Source organism: Lagopus leucura, unplaced genomic scaffold (genome assembly GCF_019238085.1).
Source record: "Lagopus leucura isolate 7727_CA_CO unplaced genomic scaffold, USGS_WTPT01 Super-Scaffold_100157, whole genome shotgun sequence".
Lineage (NCBI taxonomy): Eukaryota > Metazoa > Chordata > Aves > Galliformes > Phasianidae > Lagopus > Lagopus leucura.
This window is the reverse complement of record NW_024962334.1, coordinates 9,734,406-9,759,122: the sequence shown is the minus strand read 5'-3', so window position 1 is coordinate 9,759,122 and position 24,717 is coordinate 9,734,406. Positions and strand designations below refer to the sequence as shown.

The 24,717-nt window shown below is 38.6% G+C and overlaps 1 protein-coding gene across 2 annotated transcripts in view; it reads right to left on the bottom strand.

The window, feature by feature from the left end:
* Positions 1-24,717, bottom strand: part of CPNE4 (copine 4) — a 214,328-nt gene that overhangs the window by 155,775 nt on the left and 33,836 nt on the right. For both annotated transcript variants that reach the window (XM_042888597.1, XM_042888598.1), the window contains exon 2: positions 18,896-19,083. In XM_042888597.1, coding sequence (XP_042744531.1) covers positions 18,896-19,075 — 180 coding nt within the window. In that variant the 5' untranslated portion in view covers positions 19,076-19,083. The remainder of the gene's footprint in view (positions 1-18,895; positions 19,084-24,717) is intronic.

Below are 24,717 nucleotides of genomic sequence, written 5' to 3'. Positions count from 1 at the left end.
TATAGCAAGCAAGCTTCATTTCAAAAATCTTATCTTTAATGCTAGTAAAAGTCTATTATTATTAAGATATTAGTTGGCACAAAGCCACAGGATTTGCAATTAAAGTATGCAGAATCAGAGTGGAATAGTGCTGTGCGTGTAAATTATGCATGTTTCTTATTAAATCAAATCACTTTAACTCCTCTTCTCCTCCTCCCTCCCCCCCACTTATTACACAACTTGTCATTTCTTATTTACAAGCCATATGATACACAACCCAAATAGAGAGGGCAAACATCCACGAAGTGTGCAGGAAAGGGAGATATTTGCATTTAAGATATGAATATGTATTAGCAGGCAACACATTCCAGATACATATTTTAAAAGAGAGACCGCTTATTTTGACAAGCTTATTGCTAGAAATGCCATTGTGTGCTCCCCCGTGCCTCACAGCACAGAGATGCTGCTCTGACTGAATGCCTAACACCCATCTCAGACAGACCCAAGGGATCCTGCTAAGTCACTTTCTAAGATGCAGACTGAAAGGAAGTTGCAGCACTTACTGGTTAAAGCAGGAAAGTCTCAGGGACAGAGAGAATTCTTTCCTATCGTTCTTTTTTTCCCCTCTGTCCTTGGCTTTTTCCTTCTCCTCTTTGCTCCCTGTAAGCTCTCTGAAACTGAGCACTCTAAAAAAAACTGGCATCTGCTGGAAAAAGTAGCACTTCTGAAAACTGGAAAAGACTGGTTTTGTTCTTGAAATCAAAACAGGGAAGCTGTCTTCAAGGGAAAGAAGAGAACCCCTTTGATATTCCTGCTCACTTACTGAACAGCCCGGGACATAGCTCCCCAAAGCTTGAGCAGGGGATGACTTTATTGTGTCACAGCAGAGATGTGTTGGGAGCATTAACGTTTGTCAAGCTTTAAAATTTATGCAGAAATTAAATGTATTCTTGAAAAGTATTCTTATCTTTGAGTCAAACAGCTACAGCGTACAGCTGCTTGAACTCAGTTTATTCTAAGTTAAATGAACAAAGGGAAGTGCTTTCCCCTTAAATAGTTTAAGATTTGGCTTCCTTACAAGTCCCCAGCTCCCCCTGCTCACACTTGTAAAGTACATAAAAAATACAAAATATTCTGTTTTTCACCCCTTTATTTTGTTCTTCCACTTGGAGTTGATACAGCCCTAAAGCTCTCTTTTCTCTTTCTCCTCAAGCCCCCATTCTCCTTTCTACACATCTGCATGTTTCTTATAACTTTTTCCTGAATTTCTGAGAGGCTACCTAGAAAACATTAGTCAACAAAAGTCAGTTATCACACTCAAATACACCAGGCTTGCAGCACTGTCACTTGTGTAACATCCACAAGAGTGAGGTAACTGAAGAGGTTATTCTAGATGACTGTACAATCTAGGCAGCATACAGCGATTCCTCTTGAGAAAACACTAGGTAACTTGTATGCTGTACTTGAATTTTATAATGGCTTGGAGGTATGTGTGATTATTTTTTTTTTTTTTTTAGCCACTCAAAAGATCACAGACATCACTGTACTTTATGGAGTGAAATTCTGTAGTAGGAGGTTTACAATGCGAGGCTTTTAGTGGGTGTTTTGGGTTTGGTGTTATTTTCTTCAACCAAAATTAAAATAAAGGTCAGATTTAGGGAAGGAGTTGGAATAGGACAGACATGTTTTGCATATCATTGCAACTGAATGACTATCTGAAATACAACCAAAATTGTATTTGTGTCCTTTAAAAGGTAAAATAATGCTATGTTTGATTGTCTGTTCAGAACCCAAATGATTACACAAGCTCAGATAAACGCAAGTCACCAAAACAGATAAACTGATCACATCTTACATTTCTTCCAGTTTCTAGCACCCCAAAGGAACTCCTTCAGATCAGTTTTTTTAGAGCTATTTTCAGCTGAGCAAACCAACAGAACCAACCTTACACTGAACTTCACTCAGCCTCAATGGAAGCCACTCATAAGCTATGACAGCAAGATCCTCCATAGTGACCTTCAGTGTTAAAAAGGACTCCTCCTATGGCACCTGACTGACCCCAAATATATTATGTTAACAGGGGAAGCTATGTTGACAAGGCACTGAATCACAAATACAATCTTCTACTGCAGTCATAACTTGAGCATGCTGAAAAACAGCATCTTACAGGGAGAGCATGATAGGGTATATATATAATTGTTGTACCCCGCTCCCAAAAAGCAGCAAAAAGCACTGCTATTAAATATTTAAGCTTTCTGTTAACCTACAAGGAGGTCACAAACTAACACAGTCCTACTCTACAGATACACCATAACACCTCCTTTTATTTCAGTCACAGTACCCACACTGCTGTATAGCATAGTAAGAAAAATCCTTACAGCCTTTGCTGAATCACGTATTTTTATGTTGAACACTTTACAGCATGCCAGAAAAAAGGAATTAGCTGAAGTACAATAAAAATAGAATGAAAGTCTATAAGCTTTTGCTTGCATTTTGTTGCACAAGATAATTGAAACTATACATTTTCTTACATAATTGACGTACAGAATCTATTGTTATAGTCAGTTATACTGTCAAACTAAAGTACATAACAATATGCTACAAGTAGAAAATCCTATGCATACTGCCTTAATACCTTCCTAGGACTTCTCTGAGGTTAGTTTTACTGCCTGTAATGAAACTGTTACATAATTTTCAGGTAAGAAACAATTTCAACATAAGAAATAAACAAGGAATAGAGAACTAACCTCTTAATGGTAGTTTCCCAGGAAACTGGGAGAACTTGAAAACTGTACCATTAGAGAATATGCAACTGAGATAAGATAAAGAACCACAGAAAGGCCTGGGTTGAAAAGAATCTCAAAGATCATTAGTTTTAACCTCCCTGCCATGGGCAGGGCCACCAGATGAAAGGATATTCTGTGTTTCTGAATACAAATACCTCATCTTCAACTAAGCTACCATCACAAGGAATGGGACTCCAACAAGGATGTAATTTCAGAAATTTGTCAGCAGAAATTTGAAATCCAGGTAAATCTTGAGTTTTGCAGGATCAGGTGTGATGACAGCTTTAAGATCAACTGGATCCAGGAACTGATCTAACAAAGTCCATAGGAAAACAAGAGCACATACTTGCCTATGTTTATTACTCAGCTGGATCATTTCCCCAAACAGGACCCACCACAGCAGATCCAAAAAAACATCATGGAGATGTGCAGAAGTACTCTGGAAGAGGCTGAGATGGTCAGTCTAAGTCACTGTAACACAAACACTAGCACTTTTTGTAAGGATCAAAGCAGTACCCTGCTGAAGGCATCCCTAGGGTAACAGACCAGCCACAAATCCCAAAGTCATGGGAAAAAGTAGCACAGTGACTAAGTTCAAATTAGAAAGCCCTATAGCTAAAAGGGAAAATTCCCTTTTGCAGTCAATGGGATATTGCTGCATACACACTTCTTCATGCACACTGAACTCAAAGTCTGCATAAATGTTTGCAGGATCAGTATCAAATAAGCACATTCCTCTTCAAAAGAACTCTATGTAATCTACAGGAAAATCCAAACCAATTATATATTTCATGACTAATTATTCTAATTAAACTGACTGGTAGCACATTAGTGATTCAGACAGAAAACAAAATATTCAGACTTTACATTCTCCTCCTCTGCACTCCAGTGAAATCTAACGTATCTTATGATGTTTTATTTATCTCAGCCCAAAGGCAAAAATATATTGAGCTGTTCCCTAGCCTCTTGCCAGATACTCACCCAATATGGGGTGGTGCTGATGCGGTTTTATGTCGCCTTCAACTGTTTCACAGCTCTAGGTTATAAAACATTTCTATTTTGGAATATAGTACCCCATAGTACCTCCAACATCCAGAATTGAGGTCAAGGGTGCAGCCAGTTTCTCCTTCTACCTGTATATTATAACCCTTAGTTATATCATCACCCGCTTCTCTCCTGCACCTCATCCCCCAAGGGCCCACTGTCTCACATGTGGCACAGAGCAGATCACGCCCATTAATAATGTACTACTGAATAAACTGAAGGATTCTTTCACTTTTTTTCCTCCCAGATCCTTTTATTCTTGAACATTTTATTGATGCCAAAGCTGTCCTCAAATCCTGAGATGACGTGGCGCAATTGACTACTTCTACATGCCCATATTTTCTTTTGAAACTTTTAAATGACTTCTACTGACCTAAGGAGCTTCTCCTATGCATAAGCCAGAGACAGGAAAAATCATAGAGAAATACATGAAACAAAATACATTCAATAAACTCAAAGTGCCCAGATTCATTTCTTTGTCTGGGTGATATTCTTAAGATGGCTGGCCTTGTAAGACCAAGTGGAGATCACGATCTGCAGCTCAGCACAATCGGGTATTGGAAGCACTCCAGAACCTGAAGAGCTCAGCACTGCGTTGTTCAAATCAATTCCTCACAAAGTAGTATTCAAATACAAAAAAAGAAAGGAAAAAAAATAAAAGTGCACACACAGAAAGTATTTAAATTACTCTACAAGGTGCTGGCCCAGAGTTCCAATTGCTTCTAAAATAACATCCAGGTGCTCTTAAAAGTCTAAAACAGCCATTTAATTTTAAATTGCTCTTCACAGCATGTGCCATGAATGCTGATCTCTAAAATGCGTGTCTAAATCAAGCACTCCAAATTGCTGGATAATTGTTTTGGTTTTTTTCTCAAGGAAAAAGAAAAAAGCTCCAAGAAGATAGTCTTGGCTAACTCAAGTGACAAGACACGTTAAATATCTTCTCTAAGCAAAAGATATTAAAAAAAAATAATTAAAAAGATCCATGTACGTCTTGCAATCTTTTTCTCTCTACTCCGAATAAATATTTTTACTGCATTTTAAGCTACTACCTCGTCTCAGCTGTATCAGTTACTGCTTCTCAGAAGTTTGTATTTATAATTATTTATACTGCAACAGCACCTGAAGAACTAGATAAGGTGTCAGTATCCCTTCATTTTCTGCCTCGTGACCTTATATTTAATAGGTTTACAAAGACAGAAAACAGAATAGCAAACAACCAGAGGAAAAAAATCTCCGAAGAAAAATAATTTTAGTTCCAAGTTTGCATACTTATATTTCTAGAAAGAAACTCATTTATGAGGCTGAATAAAAGGTTTCCGTGGTGGTTTAAGAGATTGCCTTTTGCAATGATAGTGATTCATCATATCTGTACTGACATGAATCTGTCATGTGAAATACAGGTGCACCACACCAAGTTACTTTTATAGAGAGAGAGTGCAAAACCGCTGCAAAAAGGAAGGAGTATCCACACAAATCCCACTACAAACCTCACTGAAGTATGATCCCACCTAAACCATGCGTCAAGATTTGGGTCAGCTGGGTTATTCCATTAAGAAGGAAAACTGAGGCTAGCATCAGGCAGCTTTAATGTAACTATTTTAGAATGTTAATTAAGAAGCCACATGATCAAAGTTTTTCTTTCCTCAGAGCCATGGATATCCTTTAGCCAAATCTCAGTTCCAAAAGTTTGTTCTCTAGGCTTCTCCTGGGACCAACAACCACTGCTGTCCAACTTATATTCAATATTCTTATATTCATGCTTTCCTCTCTTTAGACACAATCTCATTGGTTGTTTTTGTTCTTCTTTTTTTTTTTCCCCCCTACATTAATGCCTTTTCCATCTTACCTTGCTTTCCTCTTTCTCCCACTGACACACATGTACCCTCTAGCTTAAGCTGCTCCAGTCAGACCATTCAGGACTTCCAGTAGCTCTGCATCTAGGCAGTCTTTGATATGGGGAGAGCTTGGCTTCTCAGCTGCCCACCAAAAAACGTCAGTCACAAAGTAAGGTTTAGCCTGGCATTTTGAACACTAGCTGTAGGCAATGTTTAGCTGTGAAGAAATTAACAATCATATTATGAAAAAGCTTGAGCTGCTTTTGGAACGAACTGATTGATCACATCATGAACATCTCTCTTCAGTAGTTACATGCAACACACCAGCCCTCTGTGTCAGGGGTGTTGGAACTTGATGGTCCTTGGGGTCCCTTCTAACCCAAGAACATTCTATGATTGATGTAGTTACAGCAACTGCTGGCACAAAGCTGACTTTCTAATTAGTCACAGTACGTAGCTTGGCCAGCAGCTTACCAAATGCTTTTGCATACATGTTACATGACTGCCACCTTTACAGATGAGGGGAGGAAAAGCTGAAATAAAAGGAAAAGGAGAAGGCAGACAGATGGTCAGTAAATTATGTATTCTCACCACAAAGATCCCCAGGAGTAGCCAAATTATACAGCACTTCACAAGAGACATCAAGATAAAAGTGTGTGCTCTTTAAATAGACTGACCTCCAACTCCAGCTGAAATCAGCAGAAGCAGCAGAGTGATACAATACAAGGGAGCTATAAAAATAATTAGCCCACATCAGCTGTGCTGCAGTAAAGTGGGTAAGAGCACATCACTGCTTCAGAAGAGGATACACAGACTGAAGGAGGCATACTGCTACAGCGTAAACTCTATGAACTCTATCACTGCACTAGAATCTTATTTTAAAATACTCCCAACACATACAATTAAAATGTATTAAAAATACAGGCTTCCTTGGTTTCAAAGTTTATTAAAGATGCATGTATTCCTTGGGGTTCTATAGTATTACCTTTCCAAAAATAACACAAACTGCTGACAGTTCTCCTAAATTATGAAGAAAAATTTCACGGTTTTGAATGGGTTCTTAAAGTGCAATGTTTCTAATCATGCTTTAATTCTTAACTATGTAAAATGGAAAGGTTTCATCATAAGTTTCAGAGACAAAATAAATATTATCTTGTTGAGAGAGTTATGCTATTTTCCCTCGACGTGCACTTGCAATCACCTTTATCACCATGGAAAGCAAAGGTACCTGAAGGTCATAACAGCCACATTAAATCCTTATAATACTGGACAAATACTGAAAAACAAAATCTACTGAATGAATTTAAAAGCACGCAAACCCTGCAAGCACCGTATTTTCAGTGCTAATAATGCAATTTGATGCTGAGCAGCAAATCCAAAAGCACACATATTTTGTGCAAAAAATGTCTGGAAGTTAAATAGAACACAGCATCACTTGGAAGTTGAACTGCAAATAACACTTGTGTGAGGAGCTGGAGCTGCATGTATAATTTTACCTTCTAAGTGTAAATCCCACTCCCCACTATAGTGTGGTAGGGATCCCTAGTTTCCAATATTTTTAGAGTATCTCAACACATTTCTGTTGGGGGAAAAAACAGTTATATGTATTTAAAAAAAAAATTGGTTCTAGCAACCTGGAAATGACTTTGCTGTGCTAAACAAGGGAGAATGAGAGGTAAGACCCAATATCCTAAAGAAAGAATAGACGATCCTATCAAAATGCATTGATAGCTTTTCTGTAAGAAATAATAAGCTTAATATAAAGATAAGGTGATTAAAAAACCATTTAATGATCCATACTAATAAACAAAGGAAACAAGCAAGCAAGCATAGTGCCTTCAATAGAATTAAGCATGCACTGGGGTGTAAACAGACCTGAAGCACTGGATGAGAACTGACAACATAAAGGCCAGAACTTCAGACAGAGAAGCAAAGGCATACAGCCTTAAAAAGTGTACTTTTTTTGTATGCGTGCTGAATAGGAAAGTATGTCAGTGGGAGAAAGAGGAAAGCAACTGGGCCAAAATAAACGTGGGGAAGTGAAATTATGGTTTTAAACAGCAAATGTCACAATCAGTGACAGAATTCATGTAGTCACACGTAATCCAGAGGGCAGACAAGGCAGAAAGGTTACTGAATGTAATCTACAGATTGTGCAGCAGTTAGTACTTAAAAGTAATATAAGCTTTTAAGTTTAGCAAGTCTACAGCAGAATAATTAGCCCTCAAAGAGCATTTAAAGTTAAATACAACAAGATTCAGCAATCACTGTAATGCTTCCCTTAAGCAGCATATAGAGGTGATATAATGCACTCAGTTCTACACCAGCCAGTTCTACATCAACAGTACGTACGAGCTTGCTGTTGCAATAGGAAGATGACTTTTTCCAAATATCTGGAGAACAAAAGGCTTAACATTGGTTTTTTCCTTTAGATTACATAACTGATTATCAAAATGAGGTGATTGCCCCCCTCTACTCTGCCCTCATGAGGCTTCATCTGCAGTACTGCATCCAGGCCAGGACCTCCCAGCACAAGGAGGTTGCTGAGCTCTTGGACAGGATCCAGAGGAGGGCCAAAAGGGTGATCAGAGGGCTGGAGCACCTCTCCTGTGAAGAAGGGTTGAGACAGTTGGGTTTGTTCAATCTGGAGAAGTGTACAGGGAGACCTCATCACAGCTTTCCAGTACTTTAATGGAGCTTAAAAAGTCACTTTCCATCCTACTTGTACACAGTCTGATAGTGACAGGACAAAGGAGGGATTTTCTTTACACTGAAAGAGAGGAGATTTTGGTTCAGTGTTAGGAAAAAGTTATTTACTCAGAGTGTGGTGAGGCAGTGGCACAGCTGTCCATGAGAAGCTGCAGATACCCCATCCCTGGAGGCGCTCAAGACCAGGTTGGATGAGCCCTGGGCAGCCTGGTGGATGGCAGCCCTGCCCACAGCAGAGGGATTAGAACTTGATATTTGTAGACCATTCCAACCTAAGCCATTCTATGATTCTAGCAAAACAGATCATTTCCTGTTTCAAAACTACAATTTCTGGGATGTGCATGCATGGAATAAAAACTAAGCATTTCACAAAACGGTGAGATTTACTTCAGACAGTGCAGGTAAAATTTGCTCATAAATTTCAACTAAATTATTAAGAAATCAGAAGGACAGTACACTTTTGAACTTAAATATTGATATAGAACTGCAGCACTTATTCCAGTTACTATGACTTATATGCTCATCCAGAAGAGACTGTTTAGATCAAGAACTGGTCATCACATTTTACTATCTTTAAGTGTGACATTTTGAACAAAAGGCATGTAAATCTGTTGATTTACCAACGGCATGCAAGGAATATGGAAATCTTTCAACCCTGTTGCTTTACTACTCTGAGATAGGCTCTTCCTATCTATGATTTTCTTTTGGAAAAACACAGAGCATAAAGAACAGAAGAAATTGTTATTCTTACATTTTACCAAGAGGCATTCTTAGCTTCCAGTGAGAAAAACACAAAGCAATAGAAAGCAAAGCTGCATTACAAGCAAAACAGTCAGTGAGGTGGCCTGCAAGCTATGAGCTGATGGGAACTGATGGGCAAACATCCATTTTTCTTCTAAGATTCAAAAGAGACAAAGTGCTTTCATGAAATAAGTGCTGCTTTTTTAAAAATTGAGGTCAGGATGGAAGGTGTAATTTACGTAGAAACACATACTCTGCCTTTGCATTCTGCTCTGAGCACTCGCAAATACCACATACAAATTGAATACTACAAACTGTACAACAAGTCTCAGTTCAGCATTATGTGGATAACTGATGCAAAGTAGCACAGCTTGGAGATCAGTTTTTTATATACAAAAGATCTCAAGCAGAGAAAGAAAAAAGTCAGTCTTTTTTTTTTTTTTTTAAAGAAAAAAATTCAGGTAAAGACCAAAAACACTTGTTAACGGATAAGGCCAGCATATGTATAAGGAAATGTAGTTTGACAGTTGTCAGTTAGATTCCACAGAATTTATATTCTGGCCTGATAATGTCATAGCTTAAAAATGTTGCATTAGAATCATAGAATCACCAAGGTTGAAAAAGACCTCCAAGATCACTCAGTCCAACCATCCACCTATCACCAATGTTTCTCACTAAACCATGTCCCTCAGTACAACACCTAAATGCTTCTTGAACACCTCCAGGGTCAAGTACTCCACCACCACTACTCTGAGCAGCCTTTGCACAGTGACTCAATACTCCTTCTGAGAAGTTTTTCTTGACATATAACCTGAACCTCCACTTGCACAACTTAAGGCCATTCTCTCCCACCCCACCTCTGTTACCTGGGAGCAGAGGCCAATCCCCACCTCACCACAGCCTCCTTTCATAGCATCGTTTTGATGCTATGGGTTAAGAATTGATGTACCGAACCAATCCAGTGAATTATCTACTTGCAAACCAGCTCCAAAGATTCCTCTTTCCTGTAAGTTTATCACAATCTGTCAGACTACTAAAGGCAAGTCAGGCTTAAAATCTGTCCTGGAGATGTGTGAAGTTTGTGTATCTGTAATAAATAGCTCACAAGAGGCAGACATATCACTGAGCCCATCAGAAATGTGTGTCTGCCTGCCCACGATAAAAGCAGACTTCCACTCCTCGTCTAAGTTTAAAAAAATTACATATCTGATTGATGTATAACTAAACTGCAGGAAAGTGAGCAAAAGGATCAAAAATGCATTTCTTTGAATGTTGAGCTGCTGATGGCAGCATGACGACTCCTCCTGTGTGGAACCATAGCATTTTTCCTTTCAGTTAATGCCAAAGAGTACTCAAAGCAGCCCAACATGCTTACTGCTAGATGCAGCAATAATGCATCTCACAGATTGGGACTGGAATTCAGCAAAGTTCTCACTAAGGCAATTCAGCCACGTGAGCTGCTGAGATTCTGTTCAACCTCTTCAGAAAGCTTTAATTATTAAGTAGCAGTAGCATTTCTCTAATAACTTGTTTTTGTTTTGTTTGTTTTGTTTTCTCCATTATAAGTTCTTCGGATACCTTCCTTTGCTGAATGCCACTGAGAAAGCTCTTCTAAACATGTGCATCTTCATCAACCTAGTACAGCACTGCATGAGGAAATGCATCCCAGCTTCTATTTTATCACCTCCGTTTTAATTCCTGAGCAAGAGAGAATGAGATGAAGAGAAAGCAAGTTCTTTCTTAAGCTCATCCTTTACTGCCGTCAATTATTCTACCTTGGTCTTATCTTAAACCAGTGTTTAAAGATTTCCCACCATCTCTGCTTCCTCTGTGCACGCTACTTTGTTCTGCCCTCCAGGAACACTTTAAAACAAGGATACCACTCTCCCTTAAGCTCCTTCACCTGATGAGACCACCTTTCTGCTTAAAGGCCGTCATTACACACTTGTACACAGAAAAGCTGTGTGAGTGCTGCAAAGCCTTCCTCTTCCTCAGGTCTCTTCCTAAGGTAATTCTGAAAACATTGTGAATGGCCAAATCCCTGTTCTACAAATATGACTGAGAACACTTTTTAAAATCACAGCCTCCATGGATAGCTATTCTGAGCAAAGTTGTGGAAAGCTGGTGAAGCATTAACTGAATACTACAGAGTAGATCGCAATACTACAGGCAGTACTTGCAAGCGTGTCTCAGGATCACTGGAAATACTGATGAAAATGCTATTAACAGCTAAGAAATATTCACAGCTGGGAGGAAGGAAGATTCAGTTCAAGTGCCCTACTCCCAAGGCACAAAAAGCCTATTAAATAAATTGTATACTTTGTCAGCCATAGTATTTTGATGAAACAATACATACAAAGACAAGAACTCATCCCAGTCCTTTCTCCAAACTACTCACAAGTTAGGGTGAAGGCAGACTTTTTAGGCAGCCTAAAACCATTCCCAGACATTTCTACCAGCAACAACACACAAATGTTTGCAAAGGCAACAAATCTCACGAATGAGAACCCAGCCCAGTTCCCTCTTTCACACTTCCAAAGAAAGACAGGTGCACAGTTCCTTGCAAACACACAGTAGTGCTCTAATTGAAAATGGCAACTGGAGTGTGATTACATAGAAACTTTTCACAAGTGCCCCTTTTTAGTGCCCAGTGGATGATGAAGCAGGGTGTAAACAAGTGCAAAGCATTCAGCTTTTCATAGCTAGCACAGTAAACTGATTTTTAAGCAGGTATTTCCTAATTTGAGAAAATGACTATGTGATCCCACTATTCTGTTTTTTTTTTTTTTTCTCCCCCGTTTTCATTTCCATGCTCTTTCAGATTTACCAGACTGAAGGCTCTGAAAATTGACTCCAACAGTAGATTTTTTCCCAATACAGGACGCTCAAGGCCATGGGAACCAGGGAAGAGCATGTAGCTTTTACCACTGCTTTATACAAGTTCTCCCAGGTGACTTCCCAAGACTACACTTGTGCAAACGGTGAGAAAAATCTCTTCACTATACATGACATGAGGGCACTTGAATTAAAAAAAGTAGCTGTGCAGACAGAACCAGAACCCAGCATCCTGCTGCTGCTGTAGAAGATCCCACCAATCTTCTAGAGGAGAAACCACCTCAAATAGATCCATTTTCAGTAATGAAAACAGACCTCTACAGTGCATGTTTTCTCTTTCCTTTGTCCCTGCATTATGTTTCAGGAACTGAACTACAGAGGTAGAGATTACTGACTGAGCTAGTGGAATGTTATGATATTTCATCACATATATTAACTCAGAGTGACAAGATTTGATTTCAGTTAAGACAATCTGTCTGATTCAAATGAGTACTAATGTCAAGACCAGCTGATGTAAGAAGACAGGAAATGCAGTACTGTGGATATGTCTAGATGCTGAGGTGAGGAGAAAGCTGAAGAGAAAGCAGCAGTGATGGGTGAGGTAAAAAATGAAGGCAAAAAGTAACTACTATAAAATGGATTTAAAATAAATAGTCACTTATTACTACCTTGGGTTTAAAAAAATCTCATCAAAACCTTAGTATTTCTAGTATTCTAACATTATAATTCATGTTCATATTTTTAAACTAGATACAGGAGGAAAAAATTCCCAGTAACCACTTTAATCAAATATTTGCCAACACAAGATTTACAACCTTTAGTTTTCAGACTTCTGACCTTGCATAACAACTTGGGAAATGAGAAGAGCTGTGTTCCTCACAAGGAATTACAATAAAATGTAATTCCAGGCTGTAAGTTTATGTGTATACATTCCCAGAAATGTACTCAAAGCATTAGGAGCTGAACAGAAATATTATGAAAGATGTTCTATAGGATATGAGGGAAAACTGCACAGAAGATTCCACCTATCTTTACTATAATAAAATGATCTTTCAAGCCTGCCCTTTTTAAATAGGCATGTCAGGTTAAGAATTTAAGGGAATCAGTGCTCTCCTCAATTTGTTGTGGAACAGGACCGTACCCACATGAAAAAAAGAACTCTTTTTTCCTGAAAGAGTTAATGAAAGGAGAAGAGTTAACTCTTTTCCTGAAAGAGCCCTTCAGCAGACAGACCCACAGAATAGAGGAGGCTTCCAAAATATTAAGACTTGGAACATAAAATATCCAATAAGATTTCAGGCTGGGAGTAGACCAAGATAAAATATTCAATAAGCCTGCAGCCTGACCCCACAGACTTCCAGTGGCGTTTGAAAAAGATGAGCTCACTTTATCTTTCCATACAGTGAAAGTGACTTCAGGCAAGTTTACCAGCAGCAGGAAAAAAAAGCCAAAAGCAAGTTCACATAGCACAAGCACACTCAAAAAAACACAAAGAATAATACTGAATTATGAAGATGCAATAAGCTATAAAGCCTCAGACACATTGTTGCAGAATAAATAGAAGTCACATATTTCTATTGAGTCAGAACAAACATGACTTTCGTGGCACATAAGAATCTCTTAAGCACCGACTTCTAGGAATATTCTTTGGAAAACAAATGCAAGAGTGATGCAATTTCTTCATATTAAGTGAAAAGATGAGTAACACCTTGAAATTAAAAGAAGTGCAGGGCACAGATATGTGTGCAAGACTAAGCTCTCTGAAGACCTGAGATGCCCAGGCAGCTGGGGCCAGTCAGCTAGACTGTCAGTTCCAAGTCACATACGGTAGGACCTGGCCACATGCTCCCTTGCTTAAAAAGAATATCATTGCCCTTCTTTCTGATGATGGTCTGAAGTTCTTCATTTCAGCTAAAGATTCATTTATTCCATGTTGGCTTTCACAAGGTGCCAGTGATTCCAAAAGTATTTTTAATAAATTTGAAATAGATCATTAAAAACTTTGATCTAAATTTTGATGGGAGAAAACGCAGGTAGCATTTTCAATTACCAGACCCATCTTATACCTAGAAGAGAAGAAACCCCAGTGTGCAAATATTAAGTTTCTGCACACTGGCAGGAGGTAATTTCATGATAACTACAGCATGAAAGCACCTCACTATTTCCATGATGTGATACAAAACACCCAACCAGAAAAGTCTTCATAAACTGGTATGTTCATCTTACTGTTATCTCAACCCTATGATTAATTTTGTATAGGATGCCAATTCAAGTTGAAATTGTAGCATTAAAATGGGAAAAGAATATCCAGAATACACTCTAGCACTGACTAAAATTCAAGAAAAATCCCCAAACCAACCAAACATCCAATAAACTAACTTTGTTATGCCTCATAGCTCTTTAAAGCAGAGGACAAATCCCAAATTACTGCTTGAAAATCTTTCCAGGAATACAGAAGTAGCCGTTGGCATTGCCTCTACGAAGTGTTCTGAAATAAACATCATTAAAATAACCAAGCTATTCCTTGATAAGATGATATACTTAGCCTTCACAATATACAACATACAGTTGCAATTTCACCCAGTCAGACAAATCGGAAGACTAAAATCCCAAACTGCATTGAGAAAATGAAAAAGGATTTCCACAGCATCTCCTCCAATACAGTTACAGAAAAAAAACTTAGAAGGGATCAGCAAGTGGTAGTCTCAAAGTACAGAAGTAATATTACTTTACCCAACAACTGCTCAACCCTACATCCTAGAATATTGTGAAAATTAATTTCTTCAAATAATAATTAAAAAAAAACTTGAATACAGTTATGGAGATTAAATCTACCCTTGCTTGTCAGTTACAAAGACATTTAAGAAGTCACAGAGCCGACCACTGGGGGCTGGCAGAGCAAAGTGGAGAGATATTTTCACATTTCCCTGATCCCACACACTTCTTCACCATCACCAACCAGTACATGTGAAACAGGAGTGAGACAGGCCTTGAAGATGACTATGTGGCTGCTGCTGGTGGTTCTTTCCTCTGATGAAGAAGCTTCCAATTCCATCCAAACACTTCATCTATTACTCTGTTCATACAGATGAACAGAAAAAAAAAAGATGTATATAAAACACCAAATAAATGGAAAGGGTTTATATATGTATGGCCTTCACAGTGGTTTTTTAGTTATTTTGGAACATTTCAGTAGAGTCATGGAACATGTCAACCCACAGACTCCTCTATTTCATGGCTCGTTGGCTTTTGCAGTGGGCTGTGACAGCCACAGACAGGTAACAGAAGCGTATCTATGGCAATGAGTAACAGAAGTCTGCCTCCAGGTCCTCTTGTAAGCTCCCTTCCCCATGCACAGAGCAGCAAGAGGAGGTAGTATCTACTTGGAATGGAGATTGGAACTTGAGGAAGCAGAGGAGAAAGAAGGATTCTGGAATTAAGGAAAACTGAGGGGGAAAAGCAAAGAAAAATGAGGAGTGAGAGAGTCTTTCCTGTAGCTAGAGTCCTATGTAGATACTCAGATGGCTCCACTGGTATTCCACATGTTCAATGCATTTCCAAGCTAACTGGTCTCTGCAGCCTTTTTATACATAGGTCCATATAAGTGTTCTGGATTAGCAGTCAAAGGAAAGAAACTCTTTTGGAGAAAAATAAAAATTGTACAAAATAAAAAAAAATAAAGCTGATCCTTCTAATCAAATTTTAGAAACACCAAAATCGTAAGTTCTGGTTTTCCCCTGTGTTTTCATCAAAACCTCACTGAATCCATTGAATGTGACTTCAATCAACATTTACATGGAAAAAAAGTAAACCCATTTTAGTAAACAAACCTATCTGTCCAAAAATGGCAGCCCCATTCTACCAATGTGATTTTCAGCAACTGCATGCCATCTTCAGTGCTGATTTAATTCCTCTGTACTTCCAGTGTTATAAAAAAAAACTTAGAGTAAAAAAAAAGCAAGAATGCCTGCCAGCTGTTCAAATACACAAGGCAGCAGATCTCCCATGTCCCGCTGCTGAACGCTCTAAGAACTCTGCTGCAGGAAGCCCTACCCGATTTCCAGACTGGCTGCTGTCCGGAGCTGCTCTTCTCTTTTCATAGTCACAGATGACACTTTCCACCCAGGTACATCAGGTTGCATTATACCTCCTGATCTCATGTAAACCCCATATGACCAGACACAGCTCAGCAGTGCCTTGACTTTCAGGGCTTGCCAGATTAAGATGATAACCCATGAACCAGGCCAAGTTACTTTCTCAGGAATAACAATTTAATGAGAATTTCAGTGCTAGCACATCTGGGATGAAGACTGCAGTGCTATATGCAATTAACACTTATTACTTAAAACACATTCACACTGCAGGGGGGTACTATAATGATTTGAGAAGAGTTTATCATCAGACACTTTTGCCTGATTCCAGTACCCCATCCCATTATTCACCATCCTGAAGCTTTGTTCAGTAATTAAATTCAAATTAGTACTGGAAAACAGCCATCAAATGACTCTCCTAAACAAGCACTTTAAAAAAAAACAGTAGGATTTGGTCATTCTGGAACTGTACCTGCTTAGAAGTGAGTACCAGGAGAGCCAAAATTCAGCCCTGGATCACCAAATTGTCTTTTAGTACATATGGATACTGTAATCTTGAATTCTGACATATCAACTCAGTCTAAAAATGCAAAATTTATGCTAGGGAAAGAGCAGATTGACAATTTTTCAGCAAGATGCGATATATCATTTCAATCCTTCATTGGGAGAGACGGTGCTTTCCAGGCAATATGAATATGCAAACACAGAGATATGCATGGTGTGCATGTTAATTTGTAGGGAAGTATCTACCAGACAGGAAGAAAAACACAGCAAGCACATCCGTGCCACAACTGAGGACAACACAGGGACTGCCTTGAGTGCTTGTGCCCTGCATGTGTTCCTAATGGTTTCACAGCTATAGAGAAGACAGAAAACCATGTTTTAATAAATTCAAATCTCTAGCCATATATACACACACATTTCTTCATGAAGTCTCGAAATGGACAGATAGAAAAATCTTAAATTCCAATCCTCTTCATATTGTCATTCAGTAATTCCTATGCTGAATAGATCCATTTTAATAGCAATTAGATTTTTTTTTTTTTTTTACTAGCCTGTCTACAGCCCAAGATCTTGCTGGATCACTGACTGTCATCATCAGGAGATTTTTCCAGCCAAATTATGTCTTCAGCTATACCTGAATGACTCTGCTCAATTTAGCTCAGCAATTGGAGCTTAATTAAAAATGTTGTTGAGAATACGAGGACCAGAATAGAAAATTCTGGTCACGTCAGAGCTGTATCAGCTCTGCAGCGCTGATAGGAACATGAACTAATAAAAACTTTTTGTTCATACCAAAATGAATATCCTGGACTTTCATTAGACAGTAGGAGCAACTGCCGTAAGATGAGAGTCATATCAGCAAGCAGATCTGCTCACTGAATTTCTCTATTCAGACAATCACTTTTCAAATTAAAAACTGCATCAAATAAAAGGGATTTCAATTACAACATAAGAATACATAATTTAAGTCCACTTACTCTGCGTATAACTGGCCACAGAAAACTGTGTGAAGTGTATTTGAAGTGATTCAGAGAATTGAAATGGCCACAAAGGACTGGATCTGTCGTTTTTAAGCACGTGCCTTTAATTTATTTTGACCTTTAATCCAAATATAGTCAACTTCTTCAACAATTACATACAGCATAGCTAAATGCTCCTTCTTCCTGGTTAGCTACAATGCCTTTTTTTCTTCGCTAGTGTATTACCTTACATTTCAACTACACAAAGATACTGATTTTGAAGCACAAGGATAATTATTTTTTACTTGCAGAGTGATTTCCTACCATAACCTTACCTAATGCATCCACAACAAGCTAACAAAAGAGCAAAACTACAATTAAAAAAAACAACAAAGAAATCTCCTCTCCTGGCTGCCGACCTTGCAATGGAAAGATTTTAGACATTCATAGAGCAAAACCATACTGTTGGAATAACCAGAATAAGATTGCTAAAGTCTGACAGAGTTGGCTCAAAAGATTTAGATTTAAAAAAAAAACAACACAACACTAGATTTAAAAAAAGAAACACAAATTTGGGATTTCCCCTTCTGAATATACTCACAGCAATCTTAAAGTGCTGAAACTGCTGAAGACTGAGGGATGAATATAAAAATAAAAGAACTGGATATTCTCATGCATACTCTCCATAACAACTGTGCCTTTTTTGCTATTAACCTCAGACACTCAAGTTTAACTTTTAAGTAAAATAACCACTAAAACTTCACTTAACATCTAACATTCAGTTTAATGTTCTTCATTAACAATAAGCATGTTTCTAGTACAGTTTCTATTTATTATTCAAACAGCTTTTAAGATTAGAAAAAATTACATGAAGTAGGATTTTAATCAAATGTGCAATCTGCAATACAGTGAAAGCAGATTAATTAGTTCATACAACTAACCTTCAACTGTAGACCCAACCTCAATGCTCAAAATTTGCCAATCTACTGCCAAACTACTGTCACTGAAATTCTTGCCAACTAATAATAAATACTCCTCTCTTCCACAGCACTTGACTTCTTAAGATTGGAAAGCATTTTATAATGGTCACTACCAGTATTTCTGCTATTATATAGCTTCTATGAAACAAGAGTGCCTAGAGGGAAAGGTTTTATGACACTTCATTCTTTAATCATCTTCATTTTTAATAGAGACTCCAAAGAGAAGTTCAAAGTATCATTAAGAATCTGATTCAAAGAGTGTTAGAGTTAATGGAAAATCTCCCTTCTATATTACAGATTTTTGCCACTGGGTTCCAGATGCTGCTTCTCTCTATTACTGTTGATAGTTGAATTTTGTCTTGATTTCATTAAGTCATCCTAAAGCATCAGAAAAATCTTTTCATTTGTTAAATTGTATTAAACACTCACCTCAAACCACTGACCATGTGACTGCATTTTAAGGATGACACAAGGGTCTGGTTTTGAGAGGGCATCCCTGTCTGATATGCCTTTGCATGCAACCCGCAGCTCCACTTTTGTCAGGCATGGGCTGTTAAAGATTCCCAGGGTATTAGCTGCTGATTCATAAATGTTGCTCATTTTCTTCATTCCTTTTCCTGTAAGGAGAGAAAAGGTCCATTAAGAACACTGCAGGAATGTGCAACCCTTTTGTCCATGCAGAAGTCAGCAGATGTTCTACTAGCCTATAAGAACATGTCATGGTGAACAAGATCCTTAGCAAAACAGGGGGAAAAAAAAAAAAAAAAAAACTATGGAAGAAAGGCTCGAATCATCCTTTATGTTTCAAAATAAGCCAAATTCAGTGATAATAATCCAGTGAAGCTTTCCATCACGGCCCTTTGCAGGGTGAACTGTGACCTCAGCTTATAGCTCTGTTCCTGCTCTCAATGCCGCATTTCCTCAGGCAAACAGGCAGACATGGAGGAAACTCTGAATTTCTCCCGAGAATGCCTCATTCCAAGGCTTAATTAAATTTGTTCAGCACTCCTGCTATCTGTTTCTATTCCTCCATACTCCATCTAAAAAGCACACACTTCACCTTACACGAACTTTGCATAAATCCATTTGAAGGCCCCTTTCATATTGACCTTAATTTCTAAGATACATTTTACTCTGTTTCTGCACTTACTGCTGAACAGTACTTCCCCCCCTTCCTGAGCAAGTAGTCAGGATTGATGGGCCATGCATAGGGCAGGGTATTTATGCTGGCAAATCTTGCTGCTACACACTGCCTGCTCTTTTGGGTCAAGAACCTCTATTAATGTGAATGCAAATGGCTGAGCTAGTGGCAACCTCTGACCATTATTTCATTACAAATGCCAGCACCACCACAAATCTTGCAGCTTGAGCTTTTGCTCAAACAGAAGCAGCAAAAAAAAAAAAAAAAAAAGCAATTTTAACACAACAAGAAATTGCTACACAATTGTTTTTCCCATCAACAAGGAATACAGGAACACTTTAATATACTCACTTGCTCTGAACTTCCCAGTTTGACCCCTGAAAAGCTGTTTCCCAACACAAGGCTTAGTGCCTTCAGTGCACCTGTCCTCCTCCGTTCAAAAGAGAAGCAAAACATTTATATCACCTTCCCAGAGAGCAGATTTGTGATACCCATTTTTCCCATTAATTGTGATAGTAAAATTGGAACAGCATTTCTAAATTCAGAGTAAGCAGACTTGGCAATATAGCATGGAGATCTAAGAAATACAAATAAACTTCATGAATTCAAGTCTGAAGGATGAGACGGATGATCTGTTCTCCTTGCAGATAAGAAAAATCATTAACAGTGAACAGTTTTTCAAACCTGTTCAAATCCATCCAGGACCTTACCATATAGCCACAGCCTGTTGTGAATTCAGCGCCAACCCCAACACACACCTTCAGTACATTTAAGTCAAGGGATGGCCTCCAACCACCCTCTCCAACTCAAGACCTATGGGCAAATTTCTTAGTAGCAAAACTGGCTTTTGAAATGTGAGGCAGCACCATGATAGTGCCTATGATCACACCAGCCCTCTTCAAGCCTTCCCAATCACCTGTAAATACTGCCACCTGCACTGTGTTCCCATTTGTCACCAGGAAATGGAAAGCACACCTATGTGAAAACAGGAGCAGCGTTAGGCTGCTTTATTAAGTGCAAACAGAACATTCAACTTCTACACCACACACTCCTACACGATGCCCTCACTTCTCACACATTCTCAGCTAAGGCTCTTGACACCACACGAACAGCACCATCAAATCTTAGTCTTTTACAGAGTGGAGAACATTCTGTGCTGAGTCAATTCTCTTGCTTGATGGCAAGACCACAGTCCTAGCCCGAAAGCAATGGCAAGCAAAGGGGGACTCTGGGCTCTGGCTTATCAACACTACTGATAGAATCATAAGTTGAAGAGCAAAGTCCCACATGCAGCAAGGACCTGATATGATACTGCTGCTAAGCAGCACAATAAGCATATGGAAAAAGTGCTGCTAAAGGTGGTGATAAAACCATGCTTAGGAGATCAGAGTACTTTTTGTAGCTATTCTTTTCCTTTCTATTTGTTTCTTTTCAAAACGGAAACAGATTATGACAGCAGTAACTTCAAAAAGCCACTAAAGGATCATATTTAGCTTAAAATTGCAGACAACTGTGTGTGTGCACGCACTTTTCTAGCAATCACCACAAATCTGTGTGTTTTCATTCTATTTACGATATATTCTTGATATACAATGTCAGAAGCTTGCGCATCCATCACCTGGGATTATAACAGACAGAAGCTGAAGTGGAGGTAAAGAATTGTTGTCTTATTATTCATCGCACTACAATCCCATCTCCTTCAGAAAGCTGCTAACGAGCTCAACAAGTTCATCCCACACATTTGCAAGAAGTTTTTACATGTTGCCCTTTCCAAACTGAAATCTATTTGAAAACTGGGTTAATTCTGTCTCATGCACATCTTATGTCATTAATGAAATGTCATCTTTTGTGCAGAAACAGGTTGGTGATTTAATTAAAACAGATTAATTCAGTGCTAAAGAGAAGAAAAAGGAGCAGTGAGGAGGAGATACGTATTTTTCTTCCTCCCACAATAATTATACACTGGTTTTTTTTTGGACTGGTGGTTAAGTATAAAATTATATTCCTTTTTATCACTACAACTATTACTTCAGCTTTTACAAGTTCTAAATTTATCAATGGAAAAGATCAAACTAAAGACTTACTCTTTTGTCCCATTATATTCACTTAATATAATCACCAGTTTGGGCTGTTGCTCTGATGTCATGTTACCAGGAAAACAGCTTTTGAGCCTACTGAAAGTGCTTTAAAAAAGTATTATTTTACGTAAACAGATACAAGTTATATTGCGTAAGAGCTTTTTTTCCCCCACCTCTTCAATTAACTACTTACAGAAGGAATAAATTATTCCATTTTCTTTGCTACCAACTCTTCCTTTTTCACTTGATTATGAACTTCTTATTCTTTCAATGTCTATGTGGCTTTAATATTCACTGATTAAGAGCTGTATCTGGGAGAGGAAGGTAATAGCATAGCTACGAAAGTAAGCAAACAGTGATCTGGTCACAGACTACTGAAGTTTCCAGTTCATTGCTACGTGCGTTCCCTTTCATTTCCACTTGAAAACAGGAAAACAGTGCATTATTGTATGCTAACCAAATTTCACTCACACTGACTCAACAGCCAGTGACAGACTGCACAGAACAAGGAGATCCATGAAAGTCAGCAAGAAAATAACCCAGAAATTTTAACAAAGCAGCTTTAGCAATATCACTCCCCAAGTGATCCTGCCTTTTCCCTGCATACTTTGTCACTGACAGCACAGCAATGGAAAATGATCAGTAGGCACAGGACGTTTGAGTACTTCAGCACTGCCGTGTGGGGCCTGACCCAATCTCACACAAACACATCCATTGGCTTCAAACACACATCCCTCAGGCTTTAAAGATTTCCTGTGCTTCCATGATACCTTCCATTACGATGCAAGACCAGGTTACACAAAACAGAGCATCAGCAAGATTTATAGAAATGGATGACATTATAACAGGTCTCCAGGTAGAAAAGCTTTTACAAGTTCCCTCTGATTACTAACATGCTCGACTTCAGCAGAACACAGATTATTGTTTCCTCCAGGGAATGATACCAACTGACATCAGCAATCATTTTTCTGTAAGCAAATTTACATGATTGGGAATTCCCTGTCTCACTGAACTACTATGCTGGCTCCAAGGCTTCCATAATTATGAGAACCAAACCCCAATCCTTCTTATTTATCTGTGTGGTTGGAGAATAAGCTTTCCTCAAATTAGCAAAGATGAGGACTCACATTGCTCATAAAGCCTTGATTCAGAAAACTGGTTAAATAACATTGTGTGCTTACCCAGGAACTTGCCAGGAACTCTGGCTTGGCCTAGGGCTGAAGACAGGTAAGCAAAACAGCTCAGAAAAAAAAAAAAAATCCATCTTTATTGTGAATGTTTTATCATTGATTGTAAACCAGGAATCAGTCACAGACAGCATTAGTTACCCTCCATTCACTCTGTATAGCAACATTAGTTTTTCCCCCCCAGTTGTAGGGGTTTCTGCAACCCATTACATTTTTGACTGATCTTACACTGGAGTATTTTTCCCTTAAGTCTAATCAAAATGTTGCATCAGTGACCACTGCCTCCTGGCCGTTCCCTGCACATCTCTGGAAACCTCTCACTATCATTCAGTACTATCTAAAACATGAAAACTCACCTACTTATCTTTGGCAACACTCTCGGACTCCTGGTTATCAGCCACATCTCTCATCACTATACAAGATTAAAACCTAAACATCAGCTACCACATAAATTGCTACAGAAGTTTAAATGATCACAGCTAATACAGACAAAACGCTGGCTGTTAAAATTAATTTGAATATAAATTACTGTATAATGAAAAGCCAATAGGTTAGCTAGACCCTCCACAGTGTAGCTTGTGCAATTAAACACATTTTTTTCCTCCCTCCTTTTGATTCTGACTCACAACAATTAATTAGGATTAATGTTACAGCTATCAAAGTTTGAAAGATCCCTTTGCAAAATGGGCAATAATGATAAACCTCAGTAAGCAAGGAGTATCTGGAAAATCCACTGCAGTGATACAGTGAACAATGAGACAGATCTGATAGTGTAAGTAATTTACTTGGACAGAAGGGGAGAAGGTTCAGAACAACGTGCCAGCAGTGCAAATGGAAATACACACACTGACAGTTCAAAAGGACTCATTACCATAGAACCAGTGGTTCAATTATAAGGGATAATGGAAAGTCACAGAAAAGAAATTAAGACATTTAACGTATGACAGAACAATGTACAGAAGTGTGTAGCACCTATACAAATGACTTCAGTTAAAGGAAAAACCCCACGATACCTGGAGCACTGTGAGATGCTCAACTGTGCTCATTTCTGCATGCTTTTCAGTAGATCCCAGTGAAGTCAAATGCACATGGTGTAACACGGAGAATCTGTTGGGATCAACAGCCAAAACATATGCTATTAAGATTAATCTAAGATTCTCCTTTGAGCTTTTAAAATATAGCTTGAAGTAATCTCTTCTAAATGTTTTCTCTGTCACCCCACTGTCATAATATACAGGAGCAAAGTCATTAAAAGATAGGAGACTGAAGAGATAAGAGAACAAAATAAATTCTGCAGGAAGTTGGCAGAGAATCAACAAAATTTACATTTACTGGGTTTGTTTCAGTTGCAAGGTGTTTACATCTCTCCAAGCAAGGCCAGCTCACACAAGACTTCTGGTCATAAAAATGATGCCTTCTAATACAGCAAAGTCTTAACATGGTAACACAACACGTTCTGTTAGGAACAGTGAACAAGACAGACTCATCAGCATCCTGACACACTGCAACAGCCAGCCTCTCAGTTGCCCTCTTTCTGGCAGTGCTGTTTCCTTAATAGCACCTGTCCAAATCTTTCATTTAAAACTCAATACTGCCACAGAAGGCATTAAGTGGTGCCAAGGCCCCTCTTGCTAAGGAATAATGTCAGCAAAGTCTCCATGAGCTGAGGATTTACAGGCAGGAGTGAATAACATGAAGTCCCAGTAAAATTCAGGCTGTCAGGTAACCGATTCATTTGTTAGCTCAGACACTGGGTCTAGGGAGCAATGGTGCCTGAAGCCCAGGTCCCTGTAAGCACAGGGATGCTAACTTTGACACATAGGGATGCTAACTTTGACACATAGG